The sequence below is a fragment of the Pipistrellus hanaki genome (assembly GCF_964339955.1).
Source record: "Pipistrellus hanaki genome assembly, chromosome: 5".
Lineage (NCBI taxonomy): Eukaryota > Metazoa > Chordata > Mammalia > Chiroptera > Vespertilionidae > Pipistrellus > Pipistrellus hanaki.
In genome coordinates, this window is record NC_140507.1 from 80,281,524 (window position 1) to 80,303,018 (window position 21,495).

Below are 21,495 nucleotides of genomic sequence, written 5' to 3' on the forward strand. Positions count from 1 at the left end.
GGGCCAAAAGTATGGGGTAGACTGGGGTGGACATAGTTGGTTTCTGCATTATTTTCCCAAGTTACCTCCGCTCTCCCTCCCTATGCTCCCCTGGGGAGAGGATGGTGGGAGGTCTTGTAGCTGTGTGGATGCAGAAGGAAAGGTCAGGAAAGCTCCTAGGACCAGGTGGTGGGTACAGAGGGAACCAGGCGTTGGTGCCCACAGGCCTGGGCACGTCCAGATGCGGATCCTCAGGGTGACGGGCAGGCACTGTGCAGTGAGCTGGCCATGCCCCTCTATCCCTTGGCGTCTGCCTCCTCCACGTGCGGGAGACACAGGTGTCTGCACCCCTGTTCTCCTCCACCTTCAACCTCCACAGGCCGCGCGGGCAAGACCAAGTCACTAGTCACACATTTCCTTCCAGTCTTTCTTCTTTTATGCCCAGGAGCTCTAAGACTTGGCATCCGTAGCTGATGAGATGCCCCTCGTTTTTTTTTTTTGTTTTTTTTTGTGTGTGTGTGTTTGGTTTTTGTTGTTTGTTGTTGTTGTTGTTTGCCTCTCAAACACCACAAGGCACAGTTTACATGCCTCTTCCTACAGGAAGCCTTCCAGGTTTTCCTTCCTGTCCGATCCTTCCTCCCTGCAGGCACGGGCTCTCGGAGGCTGAGCTGAAGGACGTCCTGTCCTTGGATGATGAGGTCCTGCAGGCCGTGTACCAGGACTGGACCCCGCCCAGCAAGGAGCTGCTGCGTTTCCCACCGCTGCTGTGGGTGAGGCTTCGCCGGGACCTGGGGACCTGCCTGGCCCGGCGGCCTGCAGACGGCTTCACGCTCCTGGCCGTCGCCCACAGGTAGGCCCAGCGCAGAGGCCACGCCGTCTGCGTGCCCAAGGGCAAGGGCTCGCCGACCGGGCTCCTCCTTGGTCCGGACCCTTGTCTCTCCCCATCCCCAGGAGTCACATCCACTTGGTCCAGCATTCAAGGGTTTCTGCGCCCCGACTCTCACACAACCAGCTTGTTTTCTAGGAGGAAAAATTCACATTTAAAATTCACCGTTTTAGCTGAAAGCGGTTTGGCTCAGTGGATAGAGCCTCAGCCTGCGGACTGAAAGGTCCCGGGTTTGATTCCGGTCAAGGGCATGGTACAAGGGCATGTACCTTGGTTGCGGGCATATCCCCAGTAGGGGGTGTGCAAAAGGCAGTGGATCAATGATTCTCTCTCATTGATGTTTCTAACTCTCCATTCCTCTCTCTTCCTCTCTGTAAAAAATCAATAAAATAAAATAAATTTAAAAATTCACCGTTTTAAAGTGTACACCTCAGTGGCACTTCGTACATTCACAGTGTTTGCAACCATCCCTCTAAGGAGTTCCAGGACGTTTTCATCACCTGAAAGGAGACCCGGGTCCCAGGAGCAGTCACTCCCATCTCCCCCATGACCCCTGGCAACCTCTAACCTGCTTTCTGTCGCTGCCCATCTGCCTGTCCGGGACATTTTATACCGATGGGGTCAGCATGTGGCCTTTTGAGTCTGGCTTCTCTCACTCAGCATCATGCTTTCGAGATTCGTCCACGTTATAGCACGTGTCGAAGCTTCGTTCCTCTTTGTGATTGCAGGGATGCGTCCCTGTTCATTTACCTGTTCACCCGCTGATGGATAGTTGGGTTGTTTCCGCCTTTGGCGAGTGTGAACAGTGCTGCTGTGCACTTGTGTGTCCAAGTTTTTCCATTCCCTTGGTATATACTCAGAATATATATACACATATGTACTGTACATAATTCCAGGAATAGAATTGCTAGGTCATTCAATAACTTATTTTTTTTTAATTTAATTTATTTATTTTTAAAATATATTTTATTGATTTTTTTACAGAGAGGAAGGGAGAGAGATAGAGAGCTAGAAACATTGATGGGAGAGAAACATCGACCAGCTGCCTCTTGCACACCCCCTACCGGGGATGTGCCCGCAACCAAGGTACATGCCCTTGACCGGAATCAAACCTGGGACCTTTCAGTCCGCAGACCGATGCTCTACCACTGAGCCAAACCGGTTTTGGCACAATAACTTATTTTATGCTTAACATGAGGAGCCCAAAGGTGTTGTATGGTTTATTTTAATAAATTTATTTGAGGTTGGGGGAGGGAAGATGGGCCGATTAAGAGATAAATGTTAAGTAGCAAATAGGACAGGCGGTCAGAAGACTTAGTGAGCATCTGGATGTGATTTAGAATGCACTTGCATTTGGGAACTGTCTCCTGGAAGGCCAATGGCCAGCTCTGAGCTTGCCGGGTCCCCAGGCCCACCTGCCCCTGTCCCCTCTCTGCAGACAGCTGGCTGAAGTGGTCCGGGAACGCTACCTCTCAGGGCCTGAGAAAGCCACGAGGCACGGACTCTTGGCTGACTACTTCCTGGGAGCCTGGAGCCAGGGCATCAAGAAGCTCATCACCCTGCCCCTGGTGGGGAAGCCCCTGAACCTGGACCGCAAGGTGAGGTGTCCGCACCCCTGTTCTCCTGCACCTTCAGCCTCCACCCGGCTGCGCGGGCAAGACCAAGTCACTAGTCACACATTTCCTTCCAGTCTTTCTTCTTTTATGTCCAGGAGCTCTAAGACTTGGCATCCTTAGCTGATGTGCTGTCCTCTCATTTTTTTTATATTTTTTATTTTTTTGCCTCTCAAACACCTCAAGGCACAGCTTACATGCCTCTTCCTACAGGAAGCCTTCCAGGTTTTTTCCCCCTTCTCAATTACTTGGTCTTTTGCTTTGTGTTCCCTTCACTTTGAGGCAGAACGTATATGATTTTAAAACAATTTTTGAAACGATTTTTGAAATCATTTTGGATTTACAGAGGAGTTGCAAATTGAATACAGAAATTTCCCCTGGGCTCTTCTGTCCATTCCCCCCAACATTAACATTTTCCATAACTGTAGCCCATTGATGGTAACCAGTAAATACACTTGCAAGTCTTCTGGTGTCATAGATTTTTCTTCTTCTTTGTCCCCATGATGGACACACAGGAGGCCAGAGACAGGGCCAGGCCTGCTGGTCTCTCGACGCTGCCCTTTCTCCTCCCTCAGGACTCACAGGTCCTCTCCCTTGTGCCCAGAACCACTGCAGGCTGTCGCATCCTTTCCCTCTGGGACGTGGTCTGTACTCCTTCCTGGCCTCCCAGCCTCAGGACCTCCTGCTCCAGTCCATCCTCCCAAGGAATGCTTCTGACAATGCATGCTGGTCATGCCTCTCCTCTAACACCTCCCATGGCCCCCAGGGCCCTCTGTGTCCTGTCCCACCTCCCCAGCCTGATAGTCATGATCTTCTGCCCACAAACTCCCCACTCTCTTTCCCACCATGATCACCCCCTGTGCCTTATTATTCAGCCCTCCCCAAACTCTCATCCTGCGCTCTCTCACCTGTGGACGGTTGCACATGCCATGCCTTGCCCAGGAATCCCGTTGTTTGCCTTCACATTTCACCAGACAGACTCCTACTTATCCTCTGAGGCTCTGCTGTAATGGCCCCCTGGATTCCAGGAACCCCACATCCCTCCCTCTGCCCCAGCCCAACGTGTGGTGGGTCTAGGGCATCTCTGCCTGGAATTGTGTCCCCATCCCCCGTCCCCCCCGCTCCCTGCATCCCATAGTGCCCGGCCTGGCCTGCCACCCCCTCCTCCCCTGCAGGTGGCCCCCCAGCCGTTGTGGTTCTCGGACTCGGTTGCAAACCTGCGGAAGCTGAAGGAGTTGCCCTACCACCTGCTCCACTCGGGCCGCCTCGGGGAGCTGAAGCAGGAGGTGCTGGGTGAGCCCTGGGCAGGTCCCGACCCTCCACCCTGCTACCCCTTTCAAGAGCCTGGGAGAGAGAGGGGCAAGAGTCAATGTCCTTGGCTTCTCTTAGGCACTGGATCTCACCTGGTGACACTTGGCAATGTCTGGAGATATTTTGGTTGTCAAGACTCGGGGAGGGGGTGCTATTGGCATTGAGTGCTGGTTAGTAGTGCAGAGGGCGAGAAAGTCAGCCTTAGAATGAGAGCGACCCTGTCTATCAATATAGCAATTGTCTCTATCTGTTTACCTTCCATCTTTCTATCATGTCTATTCCTCAGTCATATCTACCTGTCGTATCTGTCTATCATTTCTATCTCTATCTCTCATTCATGTCTTTCTATCATCTTTCTATCTATCTATCCATCTATTATCTACCCATCCATCTTTCTTTTTGTCTATTTATTATCTACTAGAGGCCCGATGCATGACATTTGTGCACTGGAGGGGGGTCCCTCAGTTTGGCCTGCGCCCTCTCAAGAGTGCTCCCGCCACCGCCGTCGCTGTGCTTGCCAGCATAAGCCCGGCATCTGGCTGGGCAGCACTCCCCCTGTGGGAGCGCACTGATCACCTGGAGGCAACTCCTGTGTTGAGCATCTGCCCCCCTGGTGGTCAGTGCATGTCATAGCCATTTCCCCGTTCAGTCCATTTGCATATTAGCCTTTTATTATATAGAATTATTATATAGGATTATCTCTATCTCTAATTACCATCTATATTTGTCTGTCGTTTCTATCTCTATCTATGTCATCTTTATGTCTTTCCATCTGTCATCTATCTATTCATCAATTTTCTGTCTATCCATCTATTTGTCTATTCTATGTATCTATATATGTATACATATATCTGTGTATCTATGTATCTATGCATGTATGTATCTCTATCTACCACTCATTTATTCCTGTGATTCTCAACCAGGGTGACTCAGCCCCCCAGGGAACACTTGCCAATGTTTATGTTTTTTATCATCGTGACTCAGGGGGAAGGTACTGGCCTCTGGCGGGTGGAGACCAGGGACCCTGCTCCACAGGACTGCCTGGCAGAGAACCACCAGGCCCCAGACACAGGGCAAGAGTGCGAAGCCCTGGGAGCCCTCCTCGCAGGAGGAACTGCTCCTCACAGCCGTTCCCCCCGCAGGCAGCATGAGCTGGATTTGCTGCCGAGGCGTCTCCGGGGGCATGGAGAGCCTGCTGGAAGATTTTGACCTGTGTGCCCCTCACCTGGACTGCCCTGAGGTGGGCCTGGTCCGAGAAGCCCTCCAGCTGTGCCGCCCGGCCGTGGAGCTCCGGGGCCTGGGTGAGTCGGGGGAGCCGCCCTGAACTGACCACTAGAAGCCCACTCCTCACTGAGCCACCTGCTGGATGCTTACTACCCAGCATTCCTTTCCTGTCCACACCTTGGGCTTTCTCCTAGTACAGTCTCTAGAACCTTAACTTGAACCCGGGAGAGTTTTGGAGGGAAAACTACCCCTCACCCCGGCCCAGCACCATTTCTAGAAAGGACCAGATAGGGCCGAAACCGGTTTGGCTCAGTGGTAGAGCGTCGGTCTGTGGATTAAAAGATCCCAGGTTTGATTCCGGTCAGGGGCATGTATATGTTGGTTGCGGGCACATCCCCGGTAGGGGGTGTGCAAGAGACAGCTGGTCGATGTTCCTCTCCCATTGATATTTCTAGCTCTCTATCCCTCTCCCTGCCTCTCTGTAAAAAATCAATAAAATATATTTAAAAAAAAAAAAAAAAAGAAAGAAAGAAAGAAAGAAAGGACCAGATAGGTGATAGTTCAGGTAAAATCAAGGAAAGGAGACCAACACTTTATATAGCAAGAGAGAAAACACATCCCCACAGATTTAAAGAGTTATAGTTGATTTCAGAGAGGGAGAGGGAAATGATCGGTATTTCTCTAACCAAGACTTGCTGGGTGTCTTCAAGGTTCTAGGCACTAAGGACACAGCAATGAACGAAACAACATTATTCCTGTTTCCGGGAAGCTCCAGGGCTAGGGTAGTGGGGGTGGCTGGGCCCTGAACAAACACACAGAGAAATGCCAGACTGCAGCTGCGGTCAGGCCTGAGCATGGGGACTGTGCGGCTGGAGGGATGGACTGGAGAATGCTCTTTCTCAGGAGTGACCTTTGAGCTGAGATGAGAATGGATGATTGGCAGGAGAAAGGGGAGGGGAAGGAAGTGTTCCAGGCAGAGGCCCGAAGGCTGGAAACCATCTTGTGCCCTTTAAGCAGGGGCAAAGGTACCTGGATAAGAGGCAGGAGAGGATGATGGGCAAAAGGGGGCGTGCTTGACCCGGAAAAGCAGAGCCCCTCCCTTTAACTGGAGCCCCCTCTGTTGCAGAGAGGAGCATCCTATACACAGAAATCCTGGCCAGACTCCATTTTTTCGCTACCTCACATCCGGCACTGGTGGGAGAGCTGTGCCAACAGGCCCAGTGCTGGTTCCGGGACTGCCCACACCCTGTGCTGGTGCCTCTCAGAGGATTCCTCCCGCCCCCAGGAGGACCCCTCCGGGCCACCCTCACTGGCTGTCACAAAGGTGGGTCTCCCCCATGTAGCAAAAGTCCTACCAGCCCCCTCAGCCCCGGCTTGCCCTGGAACAGTGGAGGGTAGTTGTTTCAGGCTCCTCTCCGGGGCTCCCCTCTGCCAGTCTGGAGGCCCCGAGGGTGTGTCCAGTGAGGATGTGGACGGTTGTGTGTCCAGTGAGGATGTGGACCACCTGATGTGTGGCTCTGGACAGGGACTGAGCCTGCCCGTGCCTCCTTTCCCCTGTCTGGGAAGTGAGGACCCATTAGAGGACCGCATGGCTGAGGACTGTACGTGGGAGCTGAGGGCCTCACTGTTGTCTTCCGTGGGCTGCAGGCATCACTGCTATGGCGTGGAGCCTGGAAGAGAGGCTGCTGGTGGTTGGCACCCAGGAGGGCCTCGTGGCTGTGTGGGACATGGAAGAGCATCAGGTGGTCCACATCCTCACTGGACACACAGACTGCCCTCGCTGTCTCATGCTGACTTGCTCTGTGTGGCCCACAGGGACCGTAGATTACTGGTGTCAAGACTGCTAATGAGCCCAGAGTGAGGGGATGCCATCTGCCTCGGGGCTTCAGTCTCTAAGAATTGAGTGTCCATCCTACAGGGGGTGTCTGCAATTTGCAGGCTGAGCTAGTAAGTCTGGAAGCTAAGGGCTGGTGCCTGACTGGCCCCAGAGATGCTGATGGAACGTGTAGATTCCCTGGGGCACCAGAATGTCAGTGACATTCATTTGTCATCCATTTGTCCATGTGTTCTTCCTTCCTTCTCTGTCCTTTCTTTCCTCCCTCCCTCCCCCCTTCCTCTCTACCTTTTTCCTTCCTTCCCTCCTCCCTCCCTCCCTCCCTTCCTTCCTTCCTTCCTTCCTTCCTTCCTTCCTTCCTTCCTTCCTTCCTCCTTCTTTCCTTCCTTCCTTCCTTCTTGCCTCCTTCCTTCCATCCATCTATTCATCTATTCATCAACCTATCTTCCCTTTCTTCCATTCATATATCTATCTATCTGTCTTATCCATCCTTCCATCAATTATCCATCCATCCCCCCACCCCCTTTCTACATTTCTTCCTTCCTTCCATCCAACCACCACCACCATCCATACTTCCATTAGTTACCTTCCTTCCATCCCTCTATCCACACCACTTATCTTTCTATTTCTCTCACCTGGCCATCTTCCATCCACTCACTTACCCTTCACCCATCCATACACTCAGCCGTTCACCAGTTTGCCTATCCACCTATCAATTGACTCATCGGTCTATCCATTTAATACCTATCTATTCACTCACCTACTCATCTAACCAGTCGTCCATCCATCCATCCATCCACCAGCCCACCGCCATTCATCCATTCCTTTTTCTGCTCACTCACAATCTCTTGCATTAATTAGGAGGCCACTAAATGCAATCAGCTTGTGGTTCAAATGTCAGTTATTGCAACTCAGAACATTTCTATGCCACATTGCCTTGTATGAGAAAGCTATATTCCCAAGGCATAATGCTTCCAAAATAGAAATTCTAAGCAACATTAAGTACAATTAATGGAACAATTGGTTTAGGAACAGCCATTATAATGCTGTATTGAGAAGGATTCTGAGACTGAATCTGGTTTAATGGAAAACACTGTGCATTTGTTAGGATACAGTTGAAATGTTGTAACAAAGGCCAAAATAATAGCTGCTTAAATGAAATAAAATAGTTCATTTTTTCCCCCTCACATTACAGCCCAGTGTTCCCTAGGGAGCAGAATTGCCCCTGGGTGGGAACCGCTGAATTAGAGAGACACTTATGGCCAAGTTATGGTTTAGTCCCTAAGAGCAACATAAACATGACAGCCGAGATCTGAATCTGGTGTCTGACAGCTCTGGCTTCGAAGTCCTGGCTCTGCTGCTTCCTAGGTGTGTGGCTCTGGACCTCCGTTCCCCTGTCTGGGAAGTGAGGACCCATTAGAGGACCGCATGGCTGAGGACTGTACGTGGGAGCTGAGGGCCTCACTGTTGTCTTCCATGGCTGCAGGCATCACTGCTATGGCGTGGAGCCTGGAAGAGAGGCTGCTGGTGGTTGGCACCCAGGAGGGCCTCGTGGCTGTGTGGGACATGGAAGAGCATCAGGTGGTCCACATCCTCGCTGGACACACAGGTGAGGCTCAGGGGGTGGCTCAGGATCACCTTCTTCCTGGTGCCCCCCATCCATCCGTCTGTCCCCAGGTGCCCTGCACCACCAATTCACTTCTCTGTATCAAAAGCCTGGCTTTGATCCTGCCTCTGTGAGTTATCACCACACAACACCCCAGAACATAGTAGCTTCAGAAAATAGCTGTTTACTTAGCTCACCTTCTGTGGATAGACAAGCCAGGCTGGACCGAGCTGGGCAGCTGTCTGGTCTGAGCCAGGCGTGCTCATGCACCTGCGATCAGTTAGTGAGGCACCTGGGAGCCGACTGGTCCAGGATGTTCTCAGCTGAGACAACTCAGTGGTGCTCCACGAGGTCTCTCATCCTCCAGCAGGCAAGCCGGGGCAGAGGCAGGGTCTCTGAAGGGCAAGCACCAGGTCTCTTAAGGCCCGGCACTGTCCTTGGAACTGGCACCCTGTCCCATTCTGCTGGCCAGAGGAAGTCACAAGAACAATCCAGAATCAATGAGCAGGGAAATCAATCAACAGTCCAAAATCAATGAGCAGAAAAATAGGCTTTATATCTCTCTTTTTAATATATATATATATATATATATATATATATATATATATACACACACATATATATTTATATATATATTATTGTGTGTGTGTGTGTGTGTGTGTGTGTGTGTGTGTTTTTTTACATAGAGGAAGGGAGAGGGATAGAGAGCTAGAAACATCGATGAGAGAGAAACATCAATCACCTGCCTCCCGCACACCCCCTACTGGGGATGTGCCCGCGACCAAGGTACATGCCCTTGACCGGAATCGAACTTGGGACCCTTGAGTCCTCAGGCAGACACACTTACCCGCTGAGCCAAACCGGTTAGGACTAGGCTTTATCTCTTGATGGGAGGAGTAGAGCCACAGTTCCGGGGCCTGAGCTGAAGAATGGATCGACCAGGGTGGATAAAGCACTGTGGATATCTATACAATTTGTCTAGCACAGTCAAGTTTTTATTTCTGCAGAGTCCCATCACCGCTTATCATTCGTTCATTGATCAATGATTGACTGTCTGCTTCCACCAGGCCCTGTTCTAGAGGCTGGAGAGGGACAGACCAGGGCTCAGGCCAGGGGGACAGGGGTAAGGCACACGCTTTGGACGTACCGTTAAAGGGGTACCCGGCCCGCGCTCCGTTGGTTGGAGCACCGTCCTGTACACCACAAGGCTGCAGGTTTGCTTCCCTTCCTCAAGGGGGTTTGGTTTTATAGAGTCATATCCCGCTTAACGGAAAGAATCTGTTCTGGGACGTGCGTCGTTGGGCAATTTCATCCTCGTGGGAGCATCATGGTGTACAACTGGCAGTGTCACACCAGCAGCATCACAAACACAGGAGTGAGGCATTGCCCTACAATGGCTACAAGGTCACACGAGGCCACAGGGATTTTTCAGCTCCATTGCAATCTTATGGGACCACCATCGTATGCAGTTGTTGACCGAAATGTCATTATGTGACATCGTTATAAAAGCTTTTTGCAACCATGTTTGTTTGTTTTCAGTTAACATCATATATTTTACCTTTTTCCATATCGTGTATATATCTCCAATTCATGTTAACAGTAATATAGTGTTATCTATGGGGATATATTCTAAAGCATTGCTATTGATAAAACTGTTGCTTGAAAATACCCAAATTGCAACAAATAAAAATCACCCACTATCTTGTTGGAATTTAAATGGTAAAGACCTAAAACTCCCTTCCTTTAGTCTCTCCCCTTTCCATTTCCTCCAGGAAGTGGTCAATGTTTACAGTTTGTCATATACCAATAGCGAATTTTCTCCAGGCTTATGCTAACATAACTCTCTATAGGCTCATATACTTTGAGTTTTTGTCAAAAATCAGATCATGCTATTTTGTATACTGTGCTGCAACTTGCTTTGATCGTAATATAATGTAACAGTATTTTGTAGTGATTGAGAGCTTGGACTCTGGGCTCAAATAGTGGCTCCATTACTTATTGACCAGATGGCTTTGGACAGGTTACTCTATTCTGCTGAGTCTCAGTTTACACACCTGTATAGTAGGATAATAGTCATATCTCACACTGTTGTTACAAGGATTAAAGGAATTTAATGCATGTAAACCACTTACAACTATGCTTGGCACATAGAAGCACTAAGTGTTGGCTATTAAAATAATTATGATTATCATGGTCAACTGATTTATATATATATATATATATATATATTTTTTTTTTTTAAATATATTTTTATTGATTTTTTACAGAGAGGAAGGGAGGGAGATAGAGAGCTAGAAACGTTGATGAGAGAGAGACACGGACCAGCTGCCTCTTGCACACCCCCTACTGGGGATGTGCCCGCAACCAACGTATACATGCCCCTGACCGGAATCGAACCTGGGGCCTTTCAGTCCGCAGACCGACGCTCTACCACTGAGCCAAACCGGTTTTGGCTATATATATATATATATATATATATATATATATATATATTTTTTTTTTAATGCCTGCATAATATCCTACCTAATAATAGACAAACATGTAAAATTGACCGTACCTTCGCTAAGCCACCAGCCAATCAGGAGTGATATGCAAATTAATCCAACAAAGATGGCATTGGTTTGCATACACAGGTGCTGAGTGACTGGGGCAGGACATAGGCTTTCTGCCCCAACCCCGGCCTCTCAGGCCTCTGGGCAGCGTGGGAAGGTGGGGCTGGAGCAGAAAGAGGCAGCTCCGGGGCCTGAGCAGAAAGAGGCTGGAGCAGAGTGGAAAGATGGTGCCAGCAGCCAGGGAAAGGCAAGCCCATTCTAGCATGAATCTTTGTGCATCGGGCTTCTAGTCTTCATATAAAACAATGATACAATTAAAGTTCTTTTATACTCTTTATTTCTGTAAGAAATTTCTAGAAGTGGAATTTTGAAGTCAAATGTATGCACACTTTCTCTTTATTCTTCTTTTTCTTAGCTACTTATTTTGAAATACTTATAGACTCGCAAAAGTTTGCCAACTAATGTGGTACAGAGCTCCTGTGTACCCTTTATTCACCTAAGTGACAACACCTTACATAATTATAGTATATTATCAAAACCAAGAGATTGCACATTTTAACTTTTAATAAATGGCACCAAATTACCTTCTTACAAATATATATCAACTTAAACTCCCGTTAGCCAGGTAGGAGAATAACTGATTTTTTTTTTTTATAGTTAATTTTATTTATTTATTTTTATTTTTTTTAAATAAATTTTTATTGTTCATATTATTACAAATGTTCCTTTCCCCCCCTTCTCACCCCACCCTCTGCCCTTTCCCCACCCCCCATTGTCCTCATCCATAGGTGCACAATTTATGTTCAGTCTCTTCCCACATCTCCCTCTCCCCTTTTCCCCGAGAATCATCAGTTCACTCCCCTTCCATACCTCTGATTCTATTATATTCAACAGTTAATATTGTTCCTCAGATTTTTTTTTAGTTTCCTTGGTTTTTAGATTCACTTGTTGATAGTTACGTATTTGTTGTTCATAATTTTTATCTTTATTTACTTTCTCTTCTGAAAGAACCCCCTTCAGCAATTCATATAATTCTGGTTTGGTGGTGATGAACTCCTTTAGCTTTTTTTTATTAGTGAAGCTCTTTATCTGACCTTCGAATCTGAGTGATAGCTTTGCTGGATAGATTATCTTTGGCTGTAGGTTCTTACTATTCATCACCTTGAATATTTCTTGCCATTCCCATCTGGCATGCATGGTTTCTGTTGAGAAATCAGCTGACAATCGTATAGGTGTTCCTTTATAGGTAACTACCTGCTTAGCTCTTGCTGCTTTTAATATTCTCTCTTTGTCTTTTGCTCTTGGAATCTTAATTATGATTTGTCTTGGTGTGGTCCTCTTTGGATTCCTCTTATTTGGAGTTCTGTGTGCTTCCTGGACTTGTAAGTCCAATTCTTTCCCCAGGTGGGGGAAGTTTTCTGTCACTATTTCTTTCAGTATGTTTTCGATATCTTGCTCTCTTTCATCTTCTGGGACCCCCATAATTCTGATGTTGGATAGTTTGAAGTTGTCCCAGAGGTTTCTTACATCATCTTCAATTTTCTGGATTCTCTTGCCTTCTAGCTTCTGCAGAGGAGTGTCTTCTGGCTCTTTATGTTCCAAATCTTTGACTTGATTCTTGCGATCTTCTATTCTGTTTTTAGGACTCTGTATAATATTTTTTATTTCAGACAATGTATTCTTTATTTCTTGTTGATCCCTTATCATTTCTTGTTGATCCCTTTTCATATCCTCATAGGTCTCATTTATTTTATCGGCCTTTTCTAGGAGACTCTTGAAAAACCTTATAAGTGTGGTTTTGAACTCTATATCCAGTCGCTTTTTGTCCTCCATTTCTTTCGTTAGTGATCTATTTGGTTTAGGCATTTTCGCAGGCAGCTTTCCTGATGGGGCGGGGTTTCAGGGTGGAGCCTACAGCCTTGGCTTCCATCAGCCCCGCCCTATGCAACTCCTGAGACTCAGGGTCCTTCAGTACTTGTTGCAAGCACCTCTGAGAGAAAGGTGCCCTCGATTTTCGCCTGCTGCCAAACTGTCTATGCTCTCCCCCAATGAGCCCGGTATTGGGGTTCAGTTCAGTTTGAAGTGGAGTTGGAGGTGGCGTTCAGAGCAGTCTGGAGCCCCTGTCTCCTTCCCGTCAGGGCAATCCCGCGGCACAGACGGCTGGCCCTTCTCTGCGCTCACTGTGCGCGCCTCTGGGACCTCCTCTCGCCGTTCCCTGGGGTTCCGCCTTACAGCCCAGCTCCCTATGGGTGAGCCTGGGTCCCCAGGGTCTGGCCTAGAATTGGGGTTCAGAGCAGTTGGAGCTGGGCCCAGCACAATCGGAGCTTTTCTCTGCTTCCCGCTTGGGAACGCCAGCCAGGCACTCGGCCTCCCTCCTCTCCTGCTCCGTCCTCTCCGCGCGCCGCGTGTCTCCGTACCTTAGGCTTTTACAGCTCCTCCGCGCTTCCTTCTGGTTTTCTCCTTGCTTCTTGTTGTAGGATTTCCAGTCAGTCGACTTTCCTGTAGTTCTGGGTAATGTCCATTTTATATTTTAGTTGTATTTTATTGAAATTGTTGTGTGCGGCTGCGGCTAGTTGCCTACCCGAGCAGCCATCTTGGATTCTCTCGAGAATAACTGATTTTTTAATGTCTTTGCCTGCACTCCAGTGATCAATCCATAAAATTTTTGCCAATATGATGGATAATAATAGTATTAGTATTTCATCTTGCATTTTTTGTGGTAACTATGAGGTTGAGCATCATTTCATAATGCTTATTGTCTACTGTAGTGTGTCTGTCAATTTCCTGTTTCTATTCCTTGTCCAATTTGTGAGTAGGTTATTTGTGTTTTTCTTGCTTATTTGTAAGAACTTCTTGTTTATTAAGGAGAGTCTCCATTTATCTGTTACATACTGCAAATATTTCCTTCCAGTCTGTCATATGCCTTTCAGTTACATTTTACCTCCTGAAGTTTTACTTTTTTTATGTAATCCAATTGGTTAATTTTTCCCTCGTTTTGTCTTCAAAATTTCATGTTTTGCTTAGAAAACAACTCTCCAAAATTATACCGCCTATAATTTTTCCTTGCTTTTCTTACACTCCCTGGATGATGCAGAACTTTTATTTAATTCAATAATCTCTGTTTATTACAGACTCAACATCTGGGCAGTTGATTTAATCCCAAGCAATTGTTACACTCTCACGTTAGCTTTGCCACATTGCATTATTTCTGATTTGGTACGTTCAATCCTATCCATCTTTTCTTTGGTAAGCCAGGGAATTTCCAAGCCAACAGGCATTTTGGTGGTTGGAAGGTCAAACTGTCCCCAGCTAATACCATCTCCCCCCCTGGCCTGCTGCAGGAGAGGTGAGGTGTGTGACAGTGTTTGCCAGAGGGACACAGGCCATCTCCGCCTCCAAGGACCGCAGCCTGCGCTTGTGGAACTTACTCTCTGGCCAGGAGAAGTTCACCATTTGGGATGGAGGCTCAAGAGATCCCGCTGTACCTCAGAGCCTTCACGTGGACGAAGCAAAGAAGGTTGTGTATTCAGCATCTGGCTCCAAGGTAATCATGGTGGCTGATAAAAATTTAGTCACATGTGGCTTGCATTATATTTTTACTGGGTAGTGCAGGCTTAAATATTAGAGAAGTGTTGGTTGATTTCAAAACTGATTATAGAAATCGTCTTTGTTATCAGCAGAAGTTTGCAGTTTTATAAAGCTACTAGAGGCCTGTTGCACGATATTTGTGCAAGAATAGGCCTTCCTTACCCTGGCTTCGCACCCGGCCGCCTGAGAGCCTGCAAATCCCTGCTCCTGGAGGAGCTCCTCTCCTGTAGTTCCCTCTGCCACCCCTCCTCCTGCTCATAGCAGGTGTCCTGGCCGCTGCCCGCCTGCATATGTAAATCAACCCACCATCTTTGTTGGGTTAATTTGCATATTCATTCCTGATTGGCTGTGGGAGTAGCGAAGGTATGGCCAATTTACATGTTTGTCTATCATTAGGTAAGATTTTCATTGGCTCATACCCTTAAACATTCTTCAAAAAGAGGATCTTAGTGATTTCATAGGATTCCATCGCCTGGCTTCACTATAGTTTATTTAATCCTTTACTGTCGGACATACAGGTTGTGTCCAGTGGAGCTTCAAATAAATGAGATAACTTTCCTTATGCATATATTTTTGTGTGTATCTCTCCTTTGTTCTCTAACATAAACCCTAGAAGTAAAATTATGGGCAAATGTTTACTATTTAAATGGTTACTGCTGATAAAAAGATACTTTTTTGTGAGGTTAAACAGGAAAACTTCTTTAATCAATAATTACTTGTAATGGACATATATATGTCAATGCATATGGAATGCCTGACTTTTGTTCTATTATTAAACCTTTTTATTTTGCAGCAATTTTAGATTTATGCAAAAGTTTTAAGATGTTATTAAAACTTTTAAGAGTTTTAATAAAAAACTTTTAAAGCTTATAAAAGTTTACATCATAGATAACTACATTTGTGAAAACTAAGAAATCAATGTTGATAACTTCCATCAACCTAATTCCAGGCTTTATTTGGGGTTTATCAAATTCCACAGATGGCCTTCTGCTCTTCCAGGATCCGATGCAGGATACCTCTCTCGGACCACCTATGTTTGGGACTAGCAGAGCGTTCAAAAAATAAAATGCATCAACTATGAAAAAGAGCAGGTCTTGCGTTTGACTCTGGAAAACCTGCAGCCTAGGTGTCCTGCTGAGTTTTCTCTTCGTTGTCATCCTTCTGTTAGGTCAACGCTTGGAATCTGGAAACTGCGGAGCTGGTTTTCCACATCCGGGGGGATGCCTCGGACCCCTGGATCTGCACGGCAGCGCTGGCTTCCCGGGCCACGCTGCTGACCGTGTCGGAAGGCCGTGTGGTCAGCCTCTGGAGCTCAGCCACAGGGAAAGAGCAGGGGAAACAGCGCTTGTCCAGCGTCAAAGAAGAAACACCTACCTGTGGGGTCTCCGTGCAGAAACCAGGACACGTGGTCGTTGGGTTCAGCAAGGGCTCCATCTCTTTGGTAAGCAGCTTTAGTGAACACTAGAGGCCCAGAGCAGTGATTCTCTCATCACTGATGATTCTAGTCCTCTCTCCCTCTCTTCCTCTCTGAAACCAATAAAAATACATTCTTAAAAAATGTTTACTTAAGCCCTAGCCGGTTTGGCTCAGTGGATAGAGCGTCGGCTTGGGGACTGAAAGGTCCCGGGTTCGATTCCGGTCAAGGGCATGTATCTTGGTTGCGGGCATATCCCCAATAGGAGGTGTGCAAGAGGCAGCTGATCGATGACTCTCTCTCATCGATGTTTCTAACTCTCTATCTCTCTCCCTTCCTCTCTGTACAAAATCAATCAAATATATTTTTAAAAAATGTTTACTTAAGCCCTAGCAGGTTTGGCTCAATGGATAGAGTTGGCCTGTGAACCTAGGGGTCTCAGGTTTGATTCTGGTCAGGGAACGATCCCCAGTAGGAGGCAGCCAATCGATGATTCACTCTCATCATTGATATTTCTATCTCTCTCTCCCTCTCCCTTCCGCTCTCTGAAATCAATAAAAATATATTTTTCAAGTTTACTTAAAAAAATCATGTGTTTAAAAATATCAGCAGTGACATCCATAAAGAAATTCACTTTCTCCTACACCTGCTAAATAAACGTTGAACAAATTCTTTTAAATTCCTGGCTTGGATTGGTGCAAAGGACTCCCTTTCCTGGGCTGCCCACGTGTCCTGTTCCCTCTCGCCCCAACAGATAATGATCGTGATGCTTTTGGCACACAGGCTGATGGCAGCCAGCTGCTCAAAACCCAGGGGCTGGATTGGGGCTGAGAATCAGGGTGAATGAATGAATCTCACTCTTAGATTTGATCAAAATCGGCTCATTTTTGCAACTTGGGAATGCGGAGAACAGTGCTTCCTTTCTCTGGCTCGGCCTTGTGTTTTGATATTTGAAATTGCCAGACCTCCTCCAGGGCTGAAAACAAATGCTAGAATGTTCTCTGGGTCCCTGAGTTTGTTGCAACAACAAACAATAATAATGTCAACAATAATAATACCTGCCACTTTGGAAGAGCTGACTATGTGCCTGGGGGTGGGGATGAGGGGACCGTTCTACACATTCTCAGCCCAGAATAGCCCTGTGTGGCAGTCGTGGTTTCATCACCCATTCCACAGACGAGGAAACTGAGGCACCCCGGGTTTAAGGAATTTGCTCAGGATCCCATTGCTGGTCACAGCCCTGCGTCAAGCTCTTGACCCTGAACCCTTAAGCCCATGGGAATGCTTGATGGGAATATTTGACTTTGTGCAGGTTTCCCCTGAAGGAGACAGCCTGCTGGGGACGCTTCCGGAAGCTGTGGGGTTCCTGGTCATCTCTGAAGATGAGTCCCTTCTCGCCGCAGGTAGCGTTGCACTCACTGGGGAGTGGTGAGGAGGCGGCTCTGGATCTGGTTGGAAGAGGGGCTGGGGGAAAAGGCAGAGTCCTAGGCCAGCGATCAGCAAACTTTTTGCAAAGGGCCACGTGGTACACATTTTTGGCTTTGTGGGCCCGAAGGAATCTGTTTAGAACCCTGCCCTGTAATGCAAAGGCCGGAGTAGCAATGAGCCAATAACTCTTTATAGATTCTGAAATTTGCATCTCATATTATTTTCATGTGTCATAAAATAGTCATCTTGTTCTGAGTTTTTTCAACCATTGGAAAAAATGGGCCATACAAAAAATAGGTGGCCAGTTCAGGCCCACGGGCTGTCTTTTGCAAACCCTTGTTCCCGGCAAATCTCCTAACCTTCCTGAGTTTGTGGTTCATTATCTCTGAAATGGGAGCAGACAGTCACAGGGACAGAGCGGGGCTGGGTGAGGGGATGGTGAGCCTCCTGCATTCCCCACACAACTCCTGCTTTTAGGGGCTCCAGGCTAGCAGGGAAGATGGACACACAGGTTGGCATAAGAAAGACAAGAATCAGGGGCCATGGAGTGTGTAACAGGGTTTCCTTCTTTAGTTCGTAGCAATCAAGGAAGGCTTCCTAGTGGAGGTGACTAACAGATGATCGAGAGCCTGATTTTTTTTTTAAGGTCTTCCCCCCACCCCCCTCACCCCCCAGATTAGTTTTAGGTTCACAACCAAATTGAGCAGAAGAGACAGAGATTCCCCGTATGTCCCCCCCCAACACACTCCCACACGTGCATGTGACACTATCCACATCTCCCACAGAGTGATGCATGTTGATAACCAACAACCCACCATAGACACACCACCCAAAGCCCACAGTCTACATTCGTGTTCACTCCTGGTTTTGTACATGGTACGGGTTTGGACAAATGTAGAATGACATGCATCCTTCATCGCAGTCTCACACAGAGTGTTTTCACGGCCCTACAACCGGCCTGGTTTTTGCAAAGCCGTTTCCAGGGGCTACCGCCCCTGTAGGTCAGTGCTGCCCGGTACTGGGAAACATGGAGGTGAGCCGTGTCTCTAATTGCCAATGTCCTCATGACCTTATGTCAAAAGGTAAAGAGAAGCAGGTGGCCTTCGTGTGGATAACGCCATATTTAACCCAGCACATCCAAAAATTCAATATGAGATCAACCTAAAAAATCATTCATGGTATACTTCACATCATTTTTAAAATTCCTGTGTGGCGTTTCCAAATCTAGTGTGTGTTTGATTCTCATACTTACCTCCGTTCAAACCACTAACAGCGCCAGTGTGACCCTGTTGGGGAGCGCAGGGCTGACAGGTGAACACGTGCCCTCTGAGGTCAGGTGATAGGTGACAGATTGGCATGTACCCTCTGTCCTGTCTCCAAAAGGATCTCAGGGGGCTTCAGCATGGGTAGCATGTGGCACAGGAAATAGGAGTGAAAGGAAAAAGAAAAACTAAGACAGAGTCAGGACCGAGGCCACAGACACTGTGGAGCTCGGTGACCTAAACACTGGTTACAGATCACCGGCCAGTGTGGCTCAGTGGTTGTGCCTCAGTCTGTGCTCTGAGAGGCTGCTGGCTCGATTTCTGGTCAGGGCACATGCCTGGGTTTCGGGTTTGATCCCTGGTTGGGGAGCGTACCGAAGGCAATAGATCAATGTTTCTATCTCACATAAATCTCTCTCCCTCTTTTCTTCCTCTCCCCAGCACTCTCTTTCCTTCCCTTCCTCTCTCTAAGCACATCCAAAAAATAGCCCACAAACCACCAACCCCCCTTCCAAAATAAAACTTGTCATAGTTGGGTTTCAAGTGTGGCTCTTTCCAGCAGCCAATGAGAAGAAGGAGCCCTGACAGTTTCACCATTCTCATGTGTGTGTGTGTGTTTGTTTTTCTTTCTTAAAATATATTTTTATTGATTTTCTGAGAACAAGGGAGAGAGAGAAAGAGATAGACACATCAATGATGAGAGAGAATCATTGATTGGCTGCCCCCTGCATCCCCGTACTGGGGATCGAGCCCATAACCCAGGCTTGTGCCCTTGACCGGAATTGAATCCAGGACCCTTCAGTCGGCAGGCAGACGCTCCATCCACTGAGCCAAACCAGCAAGGCGCCCATCCACAGTTTTGAGGGCTAACCTGTTGGTTAGGAGACGTAGTCCTCATTTGCCTACGTCCCTGCTAGGGGTTTTCTCAAACACCACATTCTCCTAGACCGTATGTGAGCACGTGAGCAAGTCCCCTTGGGCAGCGTTGCCAGATAAAATACAGAACTCCCAGCCGAAACCGGTTTGGCTAGGTGGATAGAGCATAGGCCTGTGGACTGAAAGGACCAGTAGGGGGTGTGCAAAAGGCAGCTGATCAATGATTCGCTCTCATCGATGTTTCTAACTCTCTATTCCTCTCTATAAAAAAAAAAAAATTCAATCAAATATATATTTTTTAAATAAAATAAAATAAAAAATAAATAAAAGGGATAACAAGGCCAAAGCCTAGTGGTCGTCCTCCCACTAGAGGTGGGCTCCCGCCTGGCCCACAAAAAATAAAAATAAAAAATAAAATAAAATAATTAAATTAAATTAAAAAATGTAGAACTCCCAGTTGACTTTCAGATGAACAGCAGATCAAAATGTTAGTACAAGGATATTCCACACAACGTGTAGGATATACTTAGGTACCAATAAAATGTTCCCTTGTTCATCTGAAACTCAATGTAACTGTGTGGGAGATGGTTGTCTCCCGCACCCCCCCCCCCCCCTTCACCGCGCTCCAGCCTGCCTGGCCTCCACGCTGCTCCTCGGACACACCGGCCTGTCCAGCTCCCGGCGGTCCGTCCCTGCGGTTCCCCCTCCCGTGCCTGCGCTTCCTCATTCCTCTGGAGTCAGCTCAGGGCCGGAGGTAGCAGACTACCAGCAAATGCGGTGGCTTCACACAGGAGGAATGTCTTCTCTGGCCGTTTTGGAAGCCAGAAGTCGGAAATTACAGTGCTGGCCCCTCCTCAGGCTCCCGAGAAGAATCCTTTTCTGCCTCTTCCAGCTTCTGCCCTGGGATTCCTTGACTTGTGGCCACATCCCAGCCTCTGCCTCCACCTTCACAGTCTTCTCTGCCACGTTTCTGTGTGACATTTCCTCACCGCACCCATCCCCTGACCACACTGCCCTTATCAGAAACCATAGTCTTTGTATTTTCCTTCCTCCTTTCTTTTCTTTCTTCCTTCCTCTCTCCCTTCTTCCCTTCCTCCGTCCCTCTTTTTCTTCTTCAGAACAATTTACTCTGTGCCCAGCTTTGTGTTGCATTCTGGGATACCATGAGCAGCGCAGATAAGCAGCCCCAGTCCTCAGAAAACACATTGTCTTCTCATCATAAATATCTTTCCTGTTTTTCTGTGAGATCGTTGATCACGGTCAACTCCAACCCCCTTCTCCCAATGGTAGGCTCTGTGAGGACGGGGCTGTGTCCATCTTGCTCACCATTGTATTCCTTCCCCTGGCACATAGTAGGTGCTCAAAAAACGTGGTTGACTCAGTTGAATTACTCAAGCTCCTCCAGAGACCAAAGGCTTTTCCCCTTACCCTGCCATTTCAGGCTTTGGAAGATCCGTGCGGATATTCTTGGCCAACTCACAGGGGTTTCAGCGATTCATGGCCACTGACCTTGAACACGAGGACACAGTGGAGGCGGCTGCTTTTGGTCCTGAGAACAATGTGATTGTCACTGGGTCCCGGGACGCGCTCATTCAGGTGAGGGGGAGCCCTGGGACCTGTCATCCTCACCCCTGACTCTGAAATAACTAGTTCGATTTTTTTTTTTTTAAGTGACTTTGACTTTCAAAATATAGAAACCCACAGAAAATTAGGGCAGGCAAAACAGGGCAGGTCATTGGAAGATAAGGGGTGGGTGTGTCTTAGGACCCAGGGACAGACCTGGGGGAATTACCAAAACATTCAGAAGAAGAGATAACATTCCCAGGAAACCTGAAAGACGAGGAGGACTTTGGCCTGTAGAGTGGAGCCCGGTCTGGGGGAGGGAGGGAAGTTCCTGTTAAACTCAGAGTTCTCAAGGCTGG

General features: G+C 47.7%; 1 protein-coding gene across 1 annotated transcript in view; it reads left to right on the forward strand.

The window, feature by feature from the left end:
- NWD1 (NACHT and WD repeat domain containing 1) overlaps window positions 1-21,495 on the forward strand; it is a 52,355-nt gene that overhangs the window by 20,787 nt on the left and 10,073 nt on the right. Inside the window, exons 5-14 of the mRNA XM_084886075.1 lie at window positions 626-829; window positions 2,304-2,463; window positions 3,654-3,771; window positions 4,932-5,090; window positions 6,140-6,337; window positions 8,334-8,456; window positions 14,347-14,549; window positions 15,762-16,034; window positions 17,320-17,410; window positions 21,015-21,169. Coding sequence (XP_084742201.1) covers window positions 626-829; window positions 2,304-2,463; window positions 3,654-3,771; window positions 4,932-5,090; window positions 6,140-6,337; window positions 8,334-8,456; window positions 14,347-14,549; window positions 15,762-16,034; window positions 17,320-17,410; window positions 21,015-21,169 — 1,684 coding nt within the window. The remainder of the gene's footprint in view (window positions 1-625; window positions 830-2,303; window positions 2,464-3,653; window positions 3,772-4,931; window positions 5,091-6,139; window positions 6,338-8,333; window positions 8,457-14,346; window positions 14,550-15,761; window positions 16,035-17,319; window positions 17,411-21,014; window positions 21,170-21,495) is intronic.